The 25,218-nt window shown below is 42.1% G+C and overlaps 1 protein-coding gene across 5 annotated transcripts in view; it reads right to left on the bottom strand.

The window, feature by feature from the left end:
* PLCH1 (phospholipase C eta 1) overlaps positions 1-25,218 on the bottom strand; it is a 186,968-nt gene that overhangs the window by 47,278 nt on the left and 114,472 nt on the right. For all 5 annotated transcript variants that reach the window (XM_075937751.1, XM_075937747.1, XM_075937746.1 and 2 more), the window contains 5 exons: positions 24,544-24,714; positions 12,347-12,440; positions 8,331-8,534; positions 6,585-6,705; positions 3,992-4,163 (listed from right to left, as the gene is read on the bottom strand). In XM_075937751.1, the coding sequence (XP_075793866.1) occupies positions 3,992-4,163; positions 6,585-6,705; positions 8,331-8,534; positions 12,347-12,440; positions 24,544-24,714 (762 nt within the window). The remainder of the gene's footprint in view (positions 1-3,991; positions 4,164-6,584; positions 6,706-8,330; positions 8,535-12,346; positions 12,441-24,543; positions 24,715-25,218) is intronic.

Below are 25,218 nucleotides of genomic sequence, written 5' to 3' on the forward strand. Positions count from 1 at the left end.
ATTCACTGTCAGTTGCATGATTCAAAGAACTTTCTATACTACATTCTCCCCTCACTAGAGCAGCCCTTTTGTCAGAATGTCTTTGTAGAACTAGACTCAGCTGTTTCATGCTCATCTCCAGCAGGCTGTCCTGTGTCATAAAATCAGATAATGAGGCTGAAACATTGCATCAGAAGCAGGGGAAGTGCAGACACAAAGCAACTCAGTTTCATTTGGCAATTACTGTGAGGGACACATGAAAGCCTCTAGAAATATTGCATGTACATGTGGAAGTGTAGTCAGCAAGATAAAATTAGTGGCTAAGTCACTGCTGCGAAGCAAATATGTACATGGGCCAGGAAGGAGTTTCCCCCAAGCACATGTCTAGCTTTGAACAGCTGGCTAGTGTGGTGGAATAGGGACGCAGCATTTATTGGCTACTTCTGATGGCAGGAAACAAGGCTTGAAGGATCAACAGTGCCACCAGAACAATACATCTGCCTGAATTCTTTCTCTAGCATCACTCACACTGCAACTGCAGTTCAGCAGATACTTACTTAGCAGTGTATTAATAGAAGATCTGATAAGTAATAAAAAATAAAGATGCCAGTTAATATCTAAGAAATTAAACTTGTGTGTTGTGATGTGTGCTTTCCTTCATGATTGATTACATGAGCTCATCTCGGCACTCTGCATTTGTCACTGCCAGATACAGCCATACACTACAGGCAGTCCCCGGGTTACGTACAAGATAGGGACTGTAGGTTTGTTCTTAAGTTGAATCTGTATGTAAGTCTGAACTGGCATCCAGATTCAGCCGCTGAATCTAGACACCAGTTCTGACTTACATACAGATTCAACTTAAGAACCCCAGGCATCCCCAAGTCAGCTGCTGCTGAAACTGATCAGCGGCTGATTCCAGGAAGCCCGGGGCAGGGGCTTCCTGTAGTCAGCCACTGGTCATTTTCAGCAGCGGCTGACTTGGGGACGCCTGGGGCAGAGCAGCTGGGGTGCTGCTGGGTTGGTCCAGTAGCGCCGCCGCTCCTCGGCGCTACTGGACCAACCCAGCAGCACCCCAGCTGCTCTGCCCCAGGTGTCCTGATTCAGCCGCTGCCTGTACATTGTTCTCCATGAGATTTATACAGCAAGATAAACAGGACATGGACACTACCTTTTGTTCAGAATGGACAGTATTATTCTGACAGACACTGGGTCTGATTCACCTCTGACTTACACCTTTATAGCTGCACTGAAGCCAGGTCTACAATAAAAAGCAACAGTTGAATCCAGGTACGCAACTCCAGCTATGTAAATTACATAGCTGGAATTGACGTATCTTGTTTCAAGTTTCCCCGTCGTCTCCACAGCGGGAGTCTGATGGGAGCAAATACTTAGGCCAACAGGAGCCTAGGCTTATTGGTTAATCTTGTCGACTGCATGCATTCCCCTCCATCCCCAAATTATTAGAGGCAGCAAGGGAAAGGGGGGAGGGCAGAAGCCAGTGCTGGGGGGAGCCAGCTTTTAAGCTTTAAACTTTTAAGTTTAAAAGCTGCCCCCCCCCTAGCACCAGTTCTGCAGTGCTGCCTGCTCCTCTTTCCCCCATGCTACTGCCTCTATTAGAGGCAGCAGCAGTGGGAAGGGAGCTGGGGAGGCTGTTGTGAAGCAGCCTCTGTCTGCAGCGGGCCCAGGTTCACAGTGGACAGAGGCTGCTCTGTGGGAGGCAGAGCAGCCTCTGTCCACAGGAAACTCGGAGCAGAGAGCTCAGAATAGCAGGCAGCCAGTCTGCATGGGGAGCTGGTTTTTAAACTGGCTCCCCTCGTGGACTGGCTCCTGCCTGGCACACCACACAGGAGCCAGGCAGGATGGGATGGCAGGGGGCTCCCCGGGATTGGGGCTGGAGCACAGTGACTGCCAGCCCCACCCTGAGGGACTATAGAATAGTCGAGTAACCGGTAAGAATTCATGCAGTTACTCAACTATTCAATTACCTACTTGAAAACTATATTAATAGGGTTGAACAAAATGCACTTTCAGGACTGTTAGTTCACAACAGCAGAGCACACTGAACACTTAGCATGCAGCAGGTCAGCATGTGGTAATTTTACAGCCCAGCTTGCAACAAACTAAGGCCTAGTCCAGGGGTGAGGAATCTTTTTTGGGTTGGAGGCCATCCACCCACTGAAAAATCAGTCTGGAGCTGTACACAAGAGAGAAGCAAAACAACAAAACAAAAAATAAAGCCCTCACGGACATGGCCCCCGACTGATAAGGAAAAAGACATTCCCCACATTCCCCTCACACACCAGAGTCTAGAGGGACCCAACCTCATAGATTTTGTGTGCTCCAGCCCTGCAGTGAGTTTGCAGGAGACGGGGGGCTGGAACACTAGTGTGGGCTACTCAATGCTTGGGCGAGCCATGAGTCTTGGGGACCCGATCTTGGTAAGCCAGGGGCCGCATCCAGCCCCTGGGCCTGAGGTTCCCCACCCTTGGCCTGCTCTGTTGATAAGCCCTATGTAAGTGGTGAATCAGGCTCAGTGCCTGAAATCAGTTAGTAAATCCAGTAACATTACATGTTGTTCAGGAAGGAAGGAAGGATGAACAAATACATAAACAGAGTACAAATAACAGCAGGGAGGGGTAAGACTGGCTTGTTACTTCCCCAAAAGCCACTGCTTCTCAAGTAATAAAGGCTATGTCTACACTGGCTCTTTACTGTACTCTAGCATTCTGGCTCAGGGATGTGAAAAAATGCTACACGCACCCCGAGGACAGCAAGTTACAGTGCTGTAAAGCACGAATGTGAACCAACTATCAAGCTGCCATGGCCACATTCAGTCAAAAATGCTGCCATGGTTGTACTTTAAACTCTTAAGTGTAGCAAAGCTGGTTTCTCAAGTGACTGGCTGACATGAATGATTGATGGGATAGCAGTTACAGTATTTTTGTGAAATCAGACAACAGTCTACAATGATGGTGAAAACAGCATTTGTCACTTTGAAATGCTGGCCACTTTAGCTCCATGCCTAGACAATTAATTCTGGGCTTATAGAGAATGAAGTGTCCTCCCCTTTAAAAAGAGGCTGTCTGATAAGGTATCCTCTCAAAGTACTATCTAATATTTTCATCTTTACTGCACTATTTTCAGGTAGTTCTCCGAAATACCTTTCAAAACAGATCTATTTACGTACACTGAAAAATCCAAATTATTCATCTCATACATAGCATTGGCACTTTTCCTTTGTTGTCCCTTAGCTCTTCTCTGAAGCATTCTTTTCTCTTATGGAGCCACAACTGGCGAACCATAAAAAAATGCTTTATTTGGAAAACCGTTGCTCTTAGCAGCAGGGAAGGTGAGAAGAGAAGGGGAAGAATATATTTTTCTCATACATTTAGTATTTCTCATTCTTTTCAACATTGTGCCTGCAGAATACACTGTAAAGAGAGAATGTGCACTAGTGCTTAGACCCCAGCCTGAAGACACCTTAGAAAATCTACAGATCAAACTGATTAGATAGATAGAAGATAGATCAGAGAAGTGGCAATCAGGGACCCTAAATTCTAGTCTTAACTTTGCCATTAATTTCCTATTTGATCTCGAGTACCTCATATTCCTCAGCTATAAACATAGGTATAATAATAATGCCCCTATCTCACAGGGTGACTGTAAATATATGTAATTTACAGACGTAAAGTGACCTGAGATCTTCAGATGAGTGCTCTATAAGTATAGATTATGTGTGTATTATTTACGTATTTATTTTATTTATTAATACATCCTGGTAATACCACCTTACAAAAAGTATCCCAGGATACATGCTAAGTCTGACATAAAATCTGTTTTAATGTCTGTGTGAAAAGAAACACAGGATCAAAATCCACTTAATTGGGTCTGTTCTGATTCTTGTTACTGGTAATTGGGTTCTCAGGGCCTGAGGGGACAAGAACTAGGATGATGAGTACAATATACTGACTTGTATTGCATTCTGTACATACAGTTGGTAACAAATTACCTTCACCAGGATTTTGCCTTTCAAACTTTGAGGGCTTGGAAGCTGCTTGGAATCTCCAGTGATTATAGACGACAAGTCCAGTTTGTCACTGAATATTTCCTTCAGGTACTGAGCAATCTTCTTTTGCTGCTGGATACTGCAATGATTCTCAATAGACAATATCACTGGAAACCTAAAACAAAAGCAAAAGTCCCAGGAGATATCACAGCAGCTCTTCAAGATATATGATCAGGCAGCATTAATGCAACTTAGAATGTTTTATATTCATCTTGCTCTTGCAGTCTCTTTAGCAGCAAATTTGTCTTTAACATGGAATGTTTTGTCATATTACAACAATCATATCTCCTTGAAGAAAGCGTGACAACCATTATGAGGTATACAAACCACACACAGGGCCCAAAGGGGTTACAACAGGGGTGGACAGCCATCAGCCGTTTTCAACAGCGAATGACTTCACCCACTTCCCCACCCCCGAGTGGCCTGGGGTTGGGGGAGCACATGAAGTCTCCTCCCCCTGCCGGCACGTAGATGGAACCATCAGTTGTTCAAAACTTTGAGCACCCTATAACACTAATGCAGTGGTTTTCAACCTTTTGTTTCGCAAACTCCTAGAGGGGGGAAGTCCACGTATTATGTCTAAGATTTCCAAAGGGTTTTGCACCACCATTTGAAACTTTTGGGAGTCTGCAAATGAAAAAAGGTGGAAAAATAATGTATACACTAGGAGGGATACATAGTTTGTTTAAGCCCTATATCACCTGGACAAATTCTGCACCTGGTTACACTGATGCAAATCCAGAGTAACTCCACTGATGGTACAGTTGCTCTGGATTTACACTGGTGTAACTGCAGGTAGAATTTTGCCTAGTGTTTTTAGCTCATTAATAAAGACACCAAGAGCTAAATGCTGCCAACGTACACGCCCTTTACACCATCACTGAAATAATTTAGGGTCTCAAGATCTTATAAGGCAGGCCCTAACTTCTAGAACACAGCTCAGTGTAGCTTCAGAGAAGATCCATTTTTTTTGTTTGTAGGTCAAGCTCCTCTAACAAGTAAGGCCTCCATAACACTCTTGGTAAGGCCATGTATAGGGCTACATCTACACTGCAGGCTTCTTGCGCAAGAAGCTTTTGGAGGAAGAGATCTTCCGCAAAAACTTCTTGTGCAAAAGCACATCCACACTGCAAAAGCACATAGGAAAAGTGATGTGCTTTTGCACAAGAGAATGTCCAGACTGCATGGACGCTCTCTTGCAAGAAATCTCTGGGCACCTGTGCATCTTTCAATAGGCAGTTTTTGCACAAAAAAATCCTGCTGCCCATCCACACACACCTTTTTGCACAAGAGCTCTTGCGCAAAAAGGAGTTATTCCTCATAGAAAGAGGAATACCTATACCACAAAAAACCCTTTGTTCTGTCGATTCACTGTACGTTTTCTTGCGCAAAAACACTCGAGGTGTGGATGCTCTGAAAAATTTTTGCGCGAAAACTCTGCAGTGTAGACATAGCCTAGATGAAAATATCCCTCTCCCACTGCTTTTCAATGTGCATCAGTTGTCTGATTGGCTATAATAACCTTCTACCCTACAGACAGATACATGGAAGTAATTCTCTATGCATATGGATAATTACCTTCCCTTCCTGAGTAAAACAGGCATGAAGGGAAAAACCACATGGAAAATGCCACCAGCTTTTCAACTCCATTTGCTGTAACAGTAAAGATCACTGTGATGGAAGCATAGACATGGGAAGGCCTATAAAACCCACGGTGGCCAAGTGCAGACTTCAGGCCTAGTAGTCTACTGTCTCCTCTCAGGCTATGTCTGGACTACAAGTCTTTTTCGAAAGAGGCTTTTTAGAAAGATACTTTCAAAAAAGAGCATCTAGACTACAACCAGTACTTTTGAAAAAGCAAGCCGCTTTTTTGAAAGAGAGCACCCAGGCTGTCTGGATGCTCTCTTTCGAAAAACCAGAGTTTGCATTACATAGCGCCTTTTTTTGAAAGAGCACTTTCAAAAAAAGGCATTATTCCTCGTAAAATGAGGTTTTCCACGGTCGAAAAAACTGCTGCGTACTTTTGATTTACTTTCGAAAGAATGAGGCAGCAGTCTAGACACAGGGAAAGGTTTTTTTTGAAAAAAGACCACTTTTTTCGAAAAAAAAACCTGTAGTCTAGACACACCCTCAGACAAGCCACACGCCACTACACAAGCTCTCTGTTCTGGGTGGAGGAGGTTATGTGATCTACAGAGCAAGTTCTCTCTTAGGGCTATGAAATTTAGAAAGCAAAGGAATCAGTTGCACTGAACAGGTTAACTCCCCCTTTGCAGTTTTTGGAGACCTTAGGGAATGAAAAGCTATGGATGAGGAGGCATATGAATTCAGATTGTCTTAATTAGGGCACTAATCACTGGACCTTACTTCCTGGCCATTCTACATCCTCTCACCCAACCTCTCTCTCTAGAGGAAAATAATCACATTTTCTGTGTGTTTTAGGAAGAAAATTACATTGAGATACAGTAATTCCATGCCAGATTTACTACACAAAAGAAGTATTCTCCTCCATGCTGAGAACTTGCATTTCACTTACTCATTTTTGACAAAGGCATTTTTATTTATAGCTTCTACCACATCTCTGAAGAGTATTTTGGAAGTTAGGGTATAACCATGGTGCACCACTGGCTCGCCATCTGGACCATCCCAGCAGTCAACTGTCAAGACAAAAAAACAACACATGACAAAATATCTCATGTTTTAAAATTTTCCTCTGAAGGAGGGAGAGAATGTTTTATGCGTTCATGTAAATAAGCCATATGAAACCTGAATAATAAACTGACACTTGCATATCGTATTTTGTATAAAGTATACAAAACGTAATGGCAAACAACTATTATACAAACACTGTAAGTTAATATTCCTTTCTATCCACTATCCAGTCACGGGGGTAGAACAGGTATATTAGGTCTGTGCAAATAGTTTCAAAACTGTAACTTACCTGATCTGTTCATGGGTTCTGTTAAAAATTGAAAATAATCTCAATTATAATACACTTTTTACAGGGCAGGGAGGTTGTGGTTTTTTAAAAAAAATTCTGAGTATTAACTTTATTATAATGCAGAAAGATAAGCTTATTGGCATTAAAGTTCCTCTGCCTTTTGAAAAATATAGACTCAGTGTATGAGGTAATATCTTTCACTGGAAAAGAAGTTGGTTAAATAAAATAGATTTATCTCACCCACTTTATCTCTCTAATATCCTGGGTATAGAACAATTTTCAAAATTATTACATTAAATGTTATTCCTCATAAAGTACTCTCAATGATGAGAAGGGTTTCTGCTTTATGTGCTGACACATTAACAAATAATTTGTGTCAAAGGTTCTATGAAAAAATTAAGAGACTGAGCCAAAACTCAGGTTAGCAAAACCCTGATCTTCAGAATAGAGGAGAAAAGACTATACAAGTTGGTCTGAATGGTATATATGACCACCTGGCCAAATTCTGCCCTCCATTTAGTGCTCCTCTGCAGGTGTGATAGGTGTACAGGAAAGAAGGAACCTATGTTTCCACTGCAATCCATGCAGATGGAGGCATATTACGCCTACACCTCCCAAAAAAGAAAAATGAATTTCTGCCTAGATTAATATAACAGCAAAGGAGGATGTAACAGGGCATGCATACCCAGGCCAATGGGGGTGGGGGGGGGAGGGGTAGGAATTAGTGAGGAGGAGAAGAGGGGCAATTGCCTCAGGGCCTGGCAATTCAAAGGGACCCAAAGCTCCAGCTCCCACAGTAGCAGCAAAGCCCTGAACCCTTTAAATCGCTCCTAGAGCACTGCACTGGAGTGGCAGGCCACATGCATTCCAGGCAGTGCTAAGGGCTGGTTGCCTTCAGCCCTGTCCCTTCCACACTCAGCCCCACCCTTTCTGGGAACCCTTCCACCTTGCCCAGGGGCCTGTAGAACCTTTCAACTCTGCTATGCATACTCTGCACTGGGCCAGAAGGGGTTAACCCAACACTATGGGCAGAAGAAGTCTTTCCCCTCTGACTGTATTGGGCATGTTATTAAAGTCAATGTTTAGGTGGGTCATTTAATATAGAACTCCAGAGGAAAAACCAGCATTGGCTATGCTGCGTCAGTATGAGACATTAATCTCAATGAAAAACATTACTTGTTACAATTGCTAACAAATGAGACTTACCAAAGAGGTGAAGAAGATAATGAAGTAAAATATGAGTGAATCTCTTGGCACATTCAGTGCTACACTTAAAATGTAAGAGAAATGTCCATCAGACTTTACAGAATTTCACAACCAAACAAATAATATTAAAAGTACCTTCAATACATCGACAGCCATCCTGTAACACCCGGGCATACATCTCCACTTTGGACTGAGACAATAGTTGGTCTCCTGTCAGGTATGTATTGTGAGATGAAGCAATATAGTAGTTACAAAGGGGCTGATCCATATCCTGATGGACTTCAGAATGCAATGGGTTAAATATATCACAAGCAGAACTGCGCATGAAGCTGGTGAAACCTTTGAACAAAAAGAAACAGTTTTCAAAGCACAGTACATATTACCACAATACGCAGGCTGATAAAACAGATACTCTTTATTCTAAAACCTGTCAGTGTTAACCTGCCACCCAAAAGCTACTGTGTCATGTGGGATGAATCCACCATCCTTAAGGTCTAACCTACCATTTATGGTTTGTCCATTTCTTTTGCAAGGTCCTTTGGGCAAGGGCATAGACCATATTCACTGCTAGCATCAACAAGAGTTATACGGGCTAGTCAATGGAAGTTCTGGCAATTTATGCCAGACAAATCCATAGTTTCCTCCTGGTGTCTACAATATCACACGCACTGTTGTCTCTCAATAAATGTTAAACAAACTACAAATCAAACAAAATAGAACAGTGCAGTAATTTGTGTATAAATCCATGCCTACTAAAACCAGAAGAGTCTGGACAATAATGGCATTAAGTTAAGAGATTCCCAAGAAATCTATTCATGACAAAAAGCAAGGGCAGAAATTTAGACAGAAATGGTAAAATATGAAAGTTTAAGTAAAGAATGGCAGCAATATGCTGAGAATAAGAAAAGCACAGATCTGAAATCCAATTAAGTTTGTTTTCCCATCGTATGTTTTCTTCAAGCCTGTGATGGGGCATCTGCCCAGCATTGCCCCTTTAAGGGAGAAGGCTGGAGCGGTGGAGCCAGCAGCTGAGGCAGAGATAGCCAATTAGGGCCAAGCTGGGGCTTTATAAATAAGGGCTCATGGAGGGGTGGAGACAGACTCACTGTTGCTCCAGCTATGGAGTAGGGGGGGGGACCTAGCTGTCAGGGATGTTAGAGGCTGCCTGACTTGGAGCAGAGCTGGGGAAAGGCAGGCAGCGCTGGGGAAGCTCTGGCCAGGAAAGTTCCCAGGCTGTAGGGCCTGAAGCAAGGCGTGAGGGTACTAGGGCTGTAGACATAGTAGTGCTAGGGAAAGGCAGGCCAAACTGGAGAGCTTTGGCTTGACCTCACTCCCAGGCTGCAGGACCTTTAGGCAAGACCTGAGGGTACTAAGAGACACGGCCAGGTGACGAGAAGGCAGCAGGTCCACACCCCTTCCCTATCATGAGTGGCCATTTCAGATCGCAGTTTGCCTATGGCAGAGGCTGGATGAAGACTGGCAGTAGGATCATAGGGAGTTGGCGGTTCCATGAGGGGGAGGACCCTGGAATGTGGGGATACTGCAGCAGGGAAGTATGCAGAGGAGAGGAGTCCAAAGTACGGCAAGACACTGGCCAGAAGGGGGTACTCTGGCATTGAAGGGCCAATTCCTGAGTGACCAGCAGAAGGTGCCGTGGCCACGCTATGTTACAAAGCCCCTAAGGTGTATATGACTGAAATCTGTGTTAAACATTCTTTGAAACCCTGGAGAGTTTCTCTGGGCCAAATCTGATGCCCAAACTTAGCCAAGGAGGCTCACACTGTCTGTCTCCATTTAAACAAAGTCATTCCAGTAACAGACAGAACAAAACAGCTCTTTGTTGCTTCCATTAGAATTTACAAAACTTTGTTTCTCCACATAACTTGATAAGATTAAAAATTATTTATCATAATCTAGATGCCATTGCAAACCATCAGATACTTTGTACTTCAACTATGACTCATTGTTATTAAAAATGGTGCCCCCCCCTACTCTCTGGTCACTGCACAGAAGCAAGCTGCTGTCTCTTGACTCCTTGGGATGCGTTGTGCAGTGGTCATCCTCTGCCTTTGCAGCCACATCCCTCCTTCCAAGGACCCTGCGGAGTGTTCCCACTGGTGGGGGATTCATTTGGAAGAATGGGGCAATGACTGGATAGGTGTAAGAGAGAGAATGGGAGCCTCCTGGGGACATGAGGGGGGTGCACATTGCCTTTCTATTGGCTCAGTGACATTTACAGACACATAGTGATACATGTGTCCTGGAGTCATAGGATGGTTGGTCCATGAAAATGAAGCCGACCCAGTGGCCCTGAGCCCAAACAGTTGTTCCCACCTAAGCTGCGTCTAGACTGGCATGATTTTGCTCAAAAGTGGCCGCTTTTGTTCAAAATCTTGCCACCTGTCTACACTGGCTGCGAGTATTTGCACAAGAACACTGACTTTCTAATGTACAAAATCAGTGGTTCTTGCACAAATACTCTGATGCTCCCGCTCAGGGATAAGCCCTCTTGCGCAAGTATTCTTGCACAAGAGGGCCAGTGTAGACAGCAACACTAATTTCTTGCGCAAGAAAAACTACTTAAATCTAGCCCTGGCAAAATGAACACAATTCCCATTGAAATTAATGTCAGTGCAACCACTTAGGTCAGGGATGAACTTGGCTTCTAGGTCTCTTCCATATCCTGACAAGGAATCAAAGGGCTTAATTCCAATATCATGGTGCTGTGACTCCACTACACCAATGTACTGATTTACACCAGTGTAACTAAGCGCCAATTTGAGGCCAGAGCTCTAATGCTAACTTCAAAATATGGAATGTAAAATGTTTCAAAGGGACACAGCAAAATATTAAGATTCTGAATTTAGTTAAATCTGAGGGGAGTATTACTGAACCTAATAGGAATAAAAGTTATTGTGAATGTTTAAAATGCCAGATTATTGCTTTGTTGTTTTTTTTTAATTCTGGCCTAAGTGAATTGCCCACAGTAACAGAACTTGTGGCAAAACCATGAGGGTAAATCCAGGGCTGTGTCTACATTGGCACCCCTTTCCGGAAAAGGGATGCTAATGTAGACTTTGGAATAGCAAAATCCGCAGGGGATTTAAATATCCCCCCGCGGTATTTGCATTAACATGGCTGCCGCTTTTTTCCGGCTTGGGGATAAGCCGGAGAAAAGCGCCGGTCTAGACGTGATTCTCCGGAAAATAAGCCCTTTTCCGGAGGATCTCTTATTCCTACTTTGAAGTAGGAATAAGAGATCCTCCGGAAAAGGGCTTATTTTCCGGAGAATCACGTCTAGACCGGCGCTTTTCTCCGGCTTATCCCCAAGCCGGAAAAAAGCGGCAGCCATGTTAATGCAAATACCGCGGGGGGATATTTAAATCCCCCGCGGATTTTGCTATTCCAAGTGTCTAATCTGCATCCCTTTTCCAGAAAAGGGGTGCAGTGTAGACACAGCCCAGGTGTTTGCTAGTGCTGTGTTTTAGCAAGAAGACTTTTGTCCCTACAGAATACATGAAATTAATCTGCTCATGGAAGTTACCTTCTGGACTAATTAACAGACCATAGCACTTAATGCTGAAAGATTTATGGAGATCTGAATATGGAATTAAGATGATTTCAGAATTAATATACCACCTGCAGCCTTGTTTTTGCAAATGAAAGGAGCAAGTTTGTAAAGCTTGAAAGAATATACTTTGGGCCCCATTGTATTCCTGGCTATCACTTACATGAGTGTAAATTAACGGACCACTGTAAAGTAGTTCTGGTTTTACACAAATGTATCAGCACAATTGGCTCATTTTTTTTACATAAATGAAAATATTTATACCATAACCTAAATACATATAAACAATTAGAAATAAAAACCCATACAAATGTTTATGCACTCTTGTTTTAAAACAATACTGGAATGACTTGTTGCAGTTGTGGCTGGTCAGGTACTTCACAGTACTAGTCAGGTACTTCAACCTGTTGTTCTCCGATCTTTCCATACATATCTTAATAAAATACCCCCGAGCAATCATGTGATTGAGCCTTCACTTTAATCTACTGTAATCATCGGACATTAAAAGCGAGGACAGGGAAAATGCTGTTAGAACTCTTCTACTCTATTGTTATGGAAATAAATTGGGTATCAGATACTTTACCTTCTATCCCCAGAACATTTTGCTCCTTGTTTTCTTCTGAAACTTCAAACTTCCTTATGATGTCAAGGCAATATTCTATGGTCACATTATTCATCTGCAGAAAAATGACAGCATTGGTGTACATATTTTTTCTAGTATGTGACCAACATGTCAAAATATACCTCAGGCCCCTGTGTCTGGCTGAAAATCTTGTGATCAAACATTGAACTCAGTCAACCATGAATAAGACTGTCAGTAACACTATTCTAAAATGACCTTTATGTTTTTTTGCGGGGGGAGGAGGAGAAGAGGGAAAGGGTTTTATAACTCTCTGCAAGTCTCATGCTCTTTATCTTTTAACTCTGAGAATGAACAAGGTAGAAAATTGATAAATCACAATGATACCAGCTGGTATAACAGCTGAAAATTTGCAGGAAAGGAGTCCTTAATCATCCAATATTTTTACAAGTACAGATAAAGGGTTGATACTGATACTTTTAATGCAATATACTTTAAAAAAATCTGCATACCTGTTTTTCACAATTAACTTCATTGCTTTCAACAGTTACTCATGATACAAAGGAGAGGTGACCAAAGAATCAGGTCCAGAGCTGAAAAGTCTGGCTCCACTGATGTAAGTGGCCTCATGAAGCAATGGGAGTTTTGTCAAGAGTTTTTCTTAGTTATCTCTTTTCTATAATTACAAATAGATTTTTCATACCCTAAACTTAACAGAAGTGAAGTGAAAAATTGAAGTTAGGCATATTTTTCCCAATAAAGCTTCTCATTCTTCACCATAGTTGGCTTAAACAGTGGCTTTACACGTAACTTCAAAGAAAGACATCAATCATACTTCATACCTGAAAGAATCCAGGAAAATTTCTGTTTGCTTTCTCAATTTGTACACAGTTTGTATTAAATATTATTGCTTTAAGCAAAGGCAACAAGACTCATTACTCAGGGTATGTCTACACTACCCCGCTAGTTCGAACTAGCGGGGTAATGTAGGCATACCACACTTGCAAATGAAGCCCGGGATTTGAATTTCCCGGGCTTCATTTGCATAAACTGGGCGCCGCCATTTTTAAATCCCTGCTCGTTCGAACCCCGTGCCGCACAGCTACACACGGCACGAACTAGGTAGTTCGGACTAGGCTTCCTAGTCCGAACTACCGTTACTCCTCATTCCTCATTTGCAAGTGCGGTATGCCTACATTACCCTCCTAGTTCGAACTAGGAGGGTAGTGTAGACATACCCTCAGTGTGGCAGGTTACTTGCTATTCACTGTTCAGATACAAAGAACAATTTTCTTGGTGGATTGTTGCTTTTCCTTCTCATTGACTGGAGGAATTTACTTTCTTTTGGCTGGCATTTCCAGTGACTCTGCTACTTCTATAGCTTTAATTTCCTTTTTGCTCTCCTTACTATTGTCTGTGGGCAAGCAGGCCCAACTACCAACACTCAGATTAGGGCCACAATGTGAAAGAAAATGGAGGGGGGAAAATCTTCATATGCAAATGGTGCCCATAACAGTGATCATGAGAGGGAAATACTGATATTAGTAGACCAAATCAACATGGACAGCTGAGAATTATCCTAGCTACTGAGAAGTTCAAACCATGTCATCAGCTGAGAGGAAGAGAGTCTCATCTACAATCCACAGACCTATGTACAATATTTAAAACCAGCATTAACTTGTAAAACATTCATGTCTGTAGCCAGCGCCTGGGATATTCCTGGGCTGCACACACAAATGGGCAGGTCAGATACTGCAGTAGAGGGCAATGATGTCTCATTGCCTCTTGTAATGGTGAGTTAACATTCTACTAGACTGGAACATTCCCAGGCCCTAATCCTGGAAAGATTCACTCTGATGCTTAACCCTATGCATTGTGAGCAAGGAATTACCCATAATGCACTGTGAGCAAGGAGTTACCCATAATGCATAAACTTAAGCACGTGCCTAAGAATCAGGACCACAAAAAAGCCACAGCTCATGTGTCTGCTGTCAGTTACACCAACTTTATGCAAGGAAAATCCACTAACCACAGTGAAGTTACTCCATGACTGAAGTGAAAGCAGAATCACTGCCAGTATTTGCCATATGGTCAATGACTAAAACTGAAACACTTCTTGTCCAGGGCGGGAGGGTACTGCAGTTACCTAAGGATGTTGAGATTCTAGTGATATACCAAGTGTGATATTATTAATCCCGATGTTTGCTTTGACGTTCTTTCTTGGCTCTCATTTGAAAAGAACCGTGGCTCTTGAAATGCAAATTGTCAAGCAAAATGAGATGCCATTATCTGCAGGCCTAGCTCTCAGAGCTTTACATGTGCTTATTCAACCACAAAAAGTAGTTCTTTAATGAGGTTTCTCTGGCAACTTTTTAATGCACACAAATATAACTGCCTGAAAAGTTTTCTTAGCAGAATTTGATCTTGACTCTGCCCCAGGAATCATTTCATTTAGACTGATGTTTCTTTAAAGTACAAATAACAATGGGACAATGAGGTTTCTCTTAACAACACAATCTAGAAAGACAAAGGGATCTGTCATTCCAGCATGCAGATGTTGGAAAAGTTTGGCAAACTGGTCATCCATTTGCAATTATGCAAATGAAGCGCAGGATATGTAAATCCCAGCTTCATTTGCAATTCTGAACGTCTTCATTTGCATCCCTCTATTGAATGATGGTGCAAGTGTAGACATTCCCCAACACAAGATAGGGTATGTCTACACTACCCTCCTAGTTCGAACTAGGAGGGTAATGTATGCATACCGCACTTGCTAATGAAGCCCGGGATTTGAATTTCCCGGGCTTCATTAGCATAAGCGGGGAGCCGCCATTTTTAAATCCCCGCTGCTTCGAACCCCGTGTAGCGCGGCTACACGGGGCTCGAACTAGGTAGTTTGGACTAGGGTGCCTATTCCGAACTACCAGTACACCTCGTTTCACGAGGAGTAACGGTAGTTCGAAATAGGACCCTAGTCCGAACTACCTAGTTCGAGCCCCGTGTAGCCGCACTGCACGGGGTTCGAAGCAGCGGGGATTTAAAAATGGCGGCTCCCCGCTTATGCTAATGAAGCCCGGGAAATTCAAATCCCGGGCTTCATTAGCAAGTGCGGTATGCATACATTACCCTCCTAGTTCGAACTAGCGGGGTAGTGTAGACATACCCATAGATACCACAGTCATTTTCAGCTCTTCCCTTCAGATAATAATGATATTGGCCTCTTTCGGCTATTATGATACAAGTTGTACCTCCCTGGTCTGGCTCACCCAGGAGCTGACAGGTCCTGAATGAGGTAATTTGCCACCAGCTCTCACCAGACTTCAGTGCTCTTGGCTTCAATACCGGCCCAGCCGAATGCGCCTGCCTCCACCTCCCCTCTCCTCCCCCCCCCCACGAGCACCACCAACCCCGACCAGGCTGCTGTCCCTGCTGCCTCTGACTCCCATCCTGCCAAGCTGCTGGCCTATACGTCAGCAGCCCCAGGGCTGCTGGGCAATGGGCTCCAGCTTGAGCCCTGGGCTGCCACAGGCTCCAGCCCTGGGCTACCAGGGCCTTCTGCCCCCCACTGCCACAGGTAGCTGAGGACTGATGGGGGCTCCAGCCCTGCCTGAACATTGCTTCAGGCTGTAAGGGACTCTAGCCTTGGCCCACGGCTGACCCAGGTTCCAGCCCCAGCCACCCACTGCTGGGCCTCCTGCCACTAGGCTCTGTGATCCAGGAGTATCCATAGTCCTGCCAGACCACGGATGCTCCTGGACTAGAGAAGGCTGAGTTTGGGAGGTGCAACTTGTATGGATTGTGCAGCCCTGCCAGCCTGTGAGCTCCACTGCCCTGCGAGCTTCGCTGCCCATTGAGTGGCTTCATTCCCAGCTGCTGGCAACCTCTGCTGCTGGGTTTCTCCGGTCCAAGAACGTCTGTGATCTGGCAGATTTCCGGACCAGAGAGTCCCAGACCACAGAGGTTCAACCTGTACTACTTCTGGCTCCCAGATATTGTGCAGAAGTTAGAGGGGGAGCCAGTGTCTCACATGCCCACATATAAAGATCAGCAAATGTATGTGATGTCACGGCTGTAATGCATTGTGAAGAGCTCCAAAGGCAGAAGTTATCCAGGGTTACACTACACCACCCCTTGTTTCACATGATATGTCATGAACTTGTGGTAAAAATGTATAGTAAAAATGGACAGTGACAGGAACTATGGGTACAGGGGCTGCTGCAGCACTCCCAGATATTGCATGGGGTCCTAGCCAATGTCCCAGCATCTAGTGTCCTTTCACTGCCAGTTCTGTGCCTGGGGCTCTGCTCCTAGCATGACACTGGCTCTGCTCCTGCAGCCCCAACATGCAGGGTCCTGGAGCTTTTCACCAAGCACAACACACACCCAACCCAAGTCCTGGTTGCCACCAGACCCATTTGCTTCTGGCCGTGCATTCGGGTCCCAGCCGCAGGACCTACACCTGCGGCTCAGCTCTTGTCTGAAGCTGTGGTCCCATCCTCAGTCGTCTTACTCCTGTCTCCATCCTTCCCCAGCCTTTCCCCATAGTCATGTCCTGGTCCTGGCCCCAGCTGTGGGGAAAGGGGCACAGACAGCAGCAAGGGGGTGGGATATGTGGTATAAAGTTTGGGACCACTGGCACCCCCACTATAAAAAGTTCCAGTACCACTGTATACCCCATTAATGCACGATGCAGACCTTCGTCAGTGAGGCTATAAGACACCTCTTAAGGCCCATAAGCATTTGTGGCATGTCACTAGTCATGTCCCTATTTGCCACTATGGACTCCAATTCAAGAAAGCACTTAAGCATGTGCTTAAGTCTGTACACAAGACAATGCTTAAGCATATGGCTGAGTTCTATTGATTGCTATGGGTTTTAAGCCTGTGCTTAAGAGCTATTGTGAATAATATATTTTCCTTAATAGGAACTTTGTTTAGGACTGCTACATGCTACCGTAATGCACTCAGAAGTGCGTGCTCATTGTGCCAGGGACTGTTCAAACCCAGTGAGAAAGACAGTCCCTGCCCTGCAGAATTTACAATCTAAATAAACAGGAGAGACAGACAAAATGGACAGACACTAACAAAATACATGCAAAAACACAATCAGAACGTGAAATTATTCAAATGAAGGAGACTTCTACTGAAATTCTCTCTCTGAATCATCATCAGGTAAATGGAAACTTCTCAAGTTGTAGTAGAAGACTGAGGATATATCACCACGTGTCTAAAGATTATTCACTCTCCTTCTGCACAGAGGTGTCCTCTACACCATTAGCGGGGGTTCAACATTCCCGTGTCTTTCTTTTGCCTCAGCTAATTTGGGGGTTAGCACTCAGTACCCTAGAGAAAGCAGCATATTTCCTTTATCTTTACAGAGGTGCATAATGCAAATTGTAGCGCTAGCTGATTTTCAAAATTAACCCAACAGGCAAATGTTTATCCAAGTCCAAAAATTCCAAATACAGTAGACTTCCAATAATCCGGAACCTTTGGGACCTAGGTGGTGCCGGATTGTTGGATATGCCGGACTATCAGGAGGTACTATAAACTGGTTATATATATACTGTATATAAAGTGTTCTTAACCCTTTTTATTGTACATACTGTATACAGTATACTGTGATGTTTTCGTTTTTTTAATCCTTTTTTACACTTTTTGCTTAGTTCAGCTGCTGCCGCTGTTGCCTTGTGAATCATTTTTTGCCAAAGCTCACTCACTAGGCTCTTGCCATTTTGATGCCGGACTATCAGGAGTGCCGTACAATTGGATGCTGGACTATTGGAGTTTTACTGTACACACTTCTATACAACATTCATCTCTCCTCTGACATTACACTTTATTTTTGGTTTGGTTCATACAGTAGAAAATAGTTTAATGCATTATATCTGAATGTTTCCTTTAACAGATCCTTTATAAATCAGTTCCCCTGTAATATAATTACCTTACTAGCACACTAGGTCACACACCACATCAATGTAGAACATTTAAATTTAAAAAGCCAGGGTGAGCAGATAGTCAGGGAATTTGATAACGGGGGGTGCTAGTGCTTTTTTAAAAAAAATTTAATAAGCAGAGACATTTTCATATTAAGACTGGAAACAATTATATTATCAGCTGATGGAATTCTATAGTGAGAGATCCATAAACTTTAATCTGATCTCACTCTTGCTGTTTTTCCTTAGTTATGTGACTAGAATAAATTTCAGTATTATTACCTATGAAAGATTGTGTTTCATGCTAGTGCTGCATTTTTAATAGACTGAATTAGCCCTAAGTACTATAATGCAAAATGTGTGCAATTGTGATGGCTATTCTCAAGGTGCTTGTTTTGATAAATATATTTACCCTAAATGCATGGATGGTTTTTCAACCTATCAAGAATCTGACATTTAAAATACAAAACCTGAAATGTCTGAGATACTAAGCATGACACAAAGGTTAATCCTGAGAATTCAGTTGGCCTGACCTTGTACTGTAGTTATAATCTCTGTTCTGAGTTAATGAGATTAGTTTTGATGATAGAGTCTGTTTTTTCCCAGGGTCTTAAAAATATAATTTGCCAAGAAGGTGAAATAAAATATCAACACTCGACAGGCACTGACTGTTCTTGGTTAAATTGATATTTGGCTAGTGTTTTTGAGAGCTGCAAGAATAAGATATTTGCAACAGAAATAGCATCTGGTTTAGTGATTCTTCCTTACCATAACTTCTAATGCTAAAAAGTAGAGGATTTGGTATTTTTTTAAAGAATTTTCATTTAAACTTCCATGCCAAGATGCTAGAAGAGAAGGAGGTTTAGCAGGTTTTGAATGGTAACTCCAAGGCTGTGTCTAGACTGGCATGTTTTTCCGCAAAATCATCTGCTTTTGCGGAAAAACTTGCCAGCTGTCTACACTGGCCGCTTGAATTTCCGCAAGAACACTGACGATCTCATGTAAGATCGTCAGTGTTCTTGTGGAAATACTGTGCTGCTCCCGTTCGGGCAAAAGCCCTCTTGCGCAAATCATTTGCGCAAGAGGGCCCGTATAAACAGCACAATACTGTTTTCCACAAAAAAGCCCCGATTGCGAAAATGCGATCGGGGCTTTTTTGCGGAAAAGCGCGTCTAGATTGGCCACGGACGCTTTTCCGCAAAAAGTGCTTTTGTGGAAAAGCGTCCTGCCAATCTAGACGCGCTCTTCCGAAAATGCTTTTAACGGAAATTTTTTCCATTAAAAGCATTTCCGGAAAATGATGCCATTGTAGACGTTGCCCAAGAGTTTACGCTGAAATTAATAACTTTGTCATGATATGACCATCTTGCTCCCTTCAGCCAGAACCCTCAACTGGCCCTTCTCAGCTGCAACATAGAATCCTTTGATCAGCGTTCCTAAAGATTGCTCAGGTTTCTCAGTGATTTAGAAGAGGCAGGGTGAGCACTGGGTACATTTGTTTGTGGTGCTCTTCATATATGAAAGACACCAGATGCAAATGACTGAGCAATTCCTTTTTTGTGGAAGACAAAGATGGGAGATGGAGTAACCTGCAAAGACAACTGGTGCACATCTTGGAGGCTGTAACCCATAAGGTGAGAACTTCTGCTCTCAGCTCATGGAAAGAAACATGAAATTAGTGGATGACATACAGGTTCTTATGGACTAAAGCTTTCAACCAAACCTTAGTATAAATACCAAACACGGACAGTATACTGAACTAATTATACACTGTAATCATAGGACAGAAATGTTAATCAGCTCATATCTCTCTCCCTCCAAATATTATAGAGAGCACAGAGAATGACTCAGTTTGTTTCTTAGAAAATTGTATTTATAACTCAAAGCTAAACCTGCATCATGAGAAACCTACCAGAATTACACAGGATAATAGAAATGAGAACCCTTCACTGGAGAAAATAACTGATTATCCAAGCTCAAGTATAGGCTGCTCTTTGTAAAGGCTATTCCTAGCAGAGCCTTCTTCATCACAGACTGTTGAGAATTACCTTTTTCATCATCTCCACAGGCTCCTTGATGTCTGTGTGGCAGTGTTTGCATGTGTAGTTGGAATGAAATGTCTAATCTAGTCAAAGGCTACAGCTGTTAAGAGACAGGAGTCCCTTCACTTGTGCTCTTTTAACTTTAACTTGAGAGAGATGACATTGACTCTCAATTCTAATTAAAATTTACTCTCATTAATTTGTAAAATGCCTTTTACATGAATTATAATGTTTGAATATAAGCCTTAATTAGTGAATATGGCTAATTAATATTGGAACTTAAATCTTTTGAATGTAGGAATTTATTCATGACTGATGAAACACTGAATTTGATGCAGACATTTTCTTTCAAAAAGAAACCCTCTACACCAGTGGTACTTAACCTCTTTAGCACTGTTACCCCTTAAGTTTGACCAATAAACCAAAATTACCCCCTTCTCCTTTTTTAAATTGCAATAGACAAAAAGAAAATTATGATTAATCATTTTTATTGTATTTTCTTTTCAGATTATATTGAACATTATATTGAACAAAATTGAACACCTATTGTATTTTAAACTTATTACCCCCTGAAATATGCCAAATTACTCTTTGAGGGATAATTCCCCCGGTTAAGAACCACTGCTCTAATGTTCTGCAAGATGCTGTTTTTTGAGAACATGAACGAGTCATCTGTTGGTCTAAAATAAAATGTCACAAAACTAAAGTCAAGATGTGACATTACCCTGGCTTGCAGAGAAGGAGCAGAAGAGAGCGTGAAGGAGGATGTCAACATCCCCTCTGGGAAGGACGTTAGAAAATTCCACCACCCAACAGTCAGATGTTAGCAATGAAGCAATAGAGTGGTGAGATGTAGGATGACCAAAAAGGAGCACATGGAGATCAGGGAAAGCTCCATCTCATGTAAAATTTCCATCACTCATCAATATTCTTCACATTGGGAAGAGGGAACAAGATATGATAACAGAAAGGACAGTAGAGGAGCGAAGAAGTTGTGAAAAAGAATGCAACACCAATAGTGTCCATCCTACTACCAGGACACCAGCTCGTGGGTTTGTTTCAAATTAGTGATGAGGTAGACTTTGACTGCTCTCAAGAAATAATTTTCAGAATGCAGAATCAAAACAGTAGATCAAATCACACAAAGGATATATCTTTCCTGGACGTCTGTGTAGCAACGTTTGCATGTGTAGTTAGAATGAAAATGTCTAATCTAGTCATTTTGTGATTATTGTTTGTGCTGCTTAATTGTAATTAAGGAACGCAAATAATCACTATGACATTTCACGTAAAAAGAGAACACTTATGCTTATCGCAGGTGGAGGTGGTTGAGGGTTTTTTTAAGTCTATTTTGCTACTCAGAATTGTTGCTGCAACAATTAACCTTCCCCTGATGGACTCCTCTTCCTTCCCCTCTTCAAAGCTTTGTCTTGTCGTCTCCTCATGATATAGTCCTAAACCCGGCTTCAAAGTAACAATGTTAAATTGCGGTTATCTGGCTAATCATGTAGTCGATATAATTTGTATTGACTATACAATTAATTGATAAGCAGGGCTCAACAAATCCATTTATCTACTTGCGAGTAGATTTCAGCCAGTTGCCCTGTTCACCGGTGGCGCGCATGCACAGTGCAGATCTGGCGCATGCGCAGTGCGGGGCTGGCGAGTGGATTTTTCCGCGGTTAGTCGAGCCTTGTTGATAAGAACACTCTGCGGAGCCACAGAGGAGATAGCTCCAGGAGCCGGCTCTGCATTTTAAATGTAGTAAGAGCTGCCAGGCTCTTACTACGTTTAAAATGCAGAGGCGCAGTGTCCCAGACCAGCGCAAGCAGGGACTACTCAGTCCCAGCTTGCACTGAGTCCAGCAGCCCCTGTTTGTGGTGGACCCCCGTGGACAGGGGCTGCTTCGCAGCAGCCATCCCTATCTCCCCCTACTGCCTCTAATAGAGGCAACAGGGTATAGAGGGCAGGGCAGCACCGCAGAGATGGTGCTGGGGGGAACCCAGTTTTTAAGCCTGCTCCTCCCAGCACCAGCTCCCGTTTCTCCCCGCTCCCCCTTGCTGCCTCTCATAGAGGCAGTGGATGGTGGGGGAGGTGAGCAGTCAATATTCCAGTCAACTATCCGATACGCTTATGTTTATTGGGGACTACTTGCTAACATCCCTACTTAAAAGTGCACTCTCTTTTAATGCACAACCTCTGACCAAGCTTGCAGTTTGTTAGATTTCACTGAATATCTTGTGCAAAGGATCAAGTACAAAGAACTAAAAGACAGCCCTTGACACAAAGAGATCACAAACTATCCATATTTACACATTTAAATAAAAATAGTATGTTTTCCAGAAGTGTTCAGCACCCACCGCTCTTATGGTCTTCACTGTGAGTTGCTGGTACTCAGCAACTCTGGCAATCATACCATCTTTTAAAGAATTGCCTGAATGTGGATTTTGGTGCTTTCATTCAAAAACTTCTGTTATAGTCTCAGACCTGAAGAGCTCACAATACAGAGATCTGTCCATGTTTTATAGCTCATTTCTAATATTTTTAAACAAAAATATATGAGTAGTAAAGAAAAAGAAAACTTATCTGGTTAAAAGAAGAAAACTGCTGATTACTAACTGAAGCTACGTCTAGACTGCATCCCTTTGTCGACAGAGGGATGTAAATCAAGCACATCGAAATTGCTAATGAAGCAGGGATTTAAATGTCCCGTTCCTCATTAGCATAAACATGGTTTATTCCTCAAAAAATTAGGTTTACAGGATCTGTCGAAAAAGGCTTTATTTTCGACAGATCCGCGTCTAGACTGCCATTTTTTTAGTAAAAACTCCGTTTCAAAAAGAAGCGGAGGCCATGTTTATGCTAATGAGATGCGGGATATTTAAATCCCTGCTTCATTAGCAATTTCGATGTGCCTAATCTACATCTCTCTGTCGACAGAGAGGTGTAGTCTAGAGACACCCTGACGTTTATATAAAAAGGAAAGCCAGGAACATAAAAATGGCCGTATTGGATCAGACCAAAGGTCTGTCTAGCCCAGTATCCTGTCTTCCAAGAGTGGCTAATACCAGGTGCCTCTTGCCCATTTCCAGCTTTTGACAAACAGAGGCTAGGGACATCATTCCTGCCCAAAATTGTGTATATCGTTTCAAAAATATTTTTAAAAATGAAGTCCAGTACTCACATGGATTTTTAACAGAAAAAAATGTTTAAAAATGTATATTCCTAATCCCACTTTCACATGATCAAGTCAGAAATCAAGAGAGGAGATTGTCATAATGTAATGCTCCAGTAAAACTGATATTGCTATATTATTCAACACTTCATTTTAGGAATGAACAAAAGACTATGTTAAAACTGCAATAAAGAAAATATCCATCACTTTTCAGGAGTCATAGCTTGAAGTGAATCCACTTATTAATCTCCTGTATAAGTAGATAACAATCACTGTAATTTTTATTGATTTGTCAATACCTGTGTCCTGCTTTTTAAAAGTATGGTACCTGTTATATATGTATTTAAAGTGACCTAGAAGATGCTAGTTTAAGTGAGAATAAAATTAAGAAAATGTATAGACTTTATTAAGATTAAGCAAAAATATGTTGCACCAGAAACTCATTTTTAACACAAATTACTGAACTTAAACTAGACAGACAAATCAGATGTAGAAAGTCAGCATATAGCTTTTTCTTCATCCTATGTTATTTTGTTAAAAAACAAATAATTGTTTCTACTTTTAAAATATAATCTGCATTGTCTTAGTGCACTTTCTAACACAATTTTCAAACCTTTTTATTTATTAAAGGCCAGATTCTACCATCCTTACTCATATTGCAGCCTCCTTTCAATATAAACAATAAACTTCTTAAAGACAAAAAAAAGTTGTAAGATACACCATTACAGCACTACAATACACTGCTTATTGGATTACAAACTTTAAATGTAAACTTGTTATCTGGAAGTCAGTACAGGCCAGTGTGGATATTTAATTAATATGCTACTTTTCCCCCCCAAATGATCAAAAACTTCCTGTTTTCCAAAAACATTTGCTTGTACTCCAGTATTTATTCAGATTCATTTTGCATCAACATCTCCATTACATATCCTTCAATTTTGATTGTTCACTAGTGTTTACAGCCTGGACAAAGTATGAGCTAACGTTGGTCACAAACTTTTGTTTGGTGTTAAAACAAGAACATTAGCTACATTTATTATTCTCGTACCTTTTGTTCCACCTTCAGAAACTGAGCAAATTCTTCTACAGTGAGATGATCTTTCTTATCACTGTAGCTCAAAAGCAACAAGTAGAGATCACGTCGTAATGACATCATCTTGTAAAACACAGAGAATTCTTCAAATGTTAGCGTTCCCTGATTCTCATCAGTGTCAGCTTCCTATGGAGCAAGCATTCCCAAGTAAGTGTACTGAGTTGTGTATGGTGAATTTACAGAATGAAGAAGAAGACATATGTATAAGAAAACAAACACCTTTAATACTCTTCAAGCTATATGACTCCATCTTCAACAATGCTAGCAAGTACTTGCTCAAGTTACAACAAAATTTAAAGGATTCTTATTGGATTTCTTGGAAGAAATTCAATTATTACAGTAAAACCATAAATTCTCAGTGGAAAGGCATATTCTACCTTTAGATTTCATTGTATTAAGTTATTTCATGAGAAGGACTCACACTGGGCCAAATTCTGATCTTAGTTCCACTGGTGAGAATCTAGAGTGACCTAGTTGATTCAGTGGAGTCAAGTCATACTGAATAACATCAAAATTGTGTGCACTGACTTCACTGAAAGGCAGAATATGACATTTAAAAACGTTCAGTATAAAATTACAATGCTAAACAGATGTCAACATGATAAATTGCAACAATCGTTTAATCCCATT

This window comes from Pelodiscus sinensis, chromosome 10 (genome assembly GCF_049634645.1).
Source record: "Pelodiscus sinensis isolate JC-2024 chromosome 10, ASM4963464v1, whole genome shotgun sequence".
NCBI classification, from domain to species: domain Eukaryota; kingdom Metazoa; phylum Chordata; order Testudines; family Trionychidae; genus Pelodiscus; species Pelodiscus sinensis.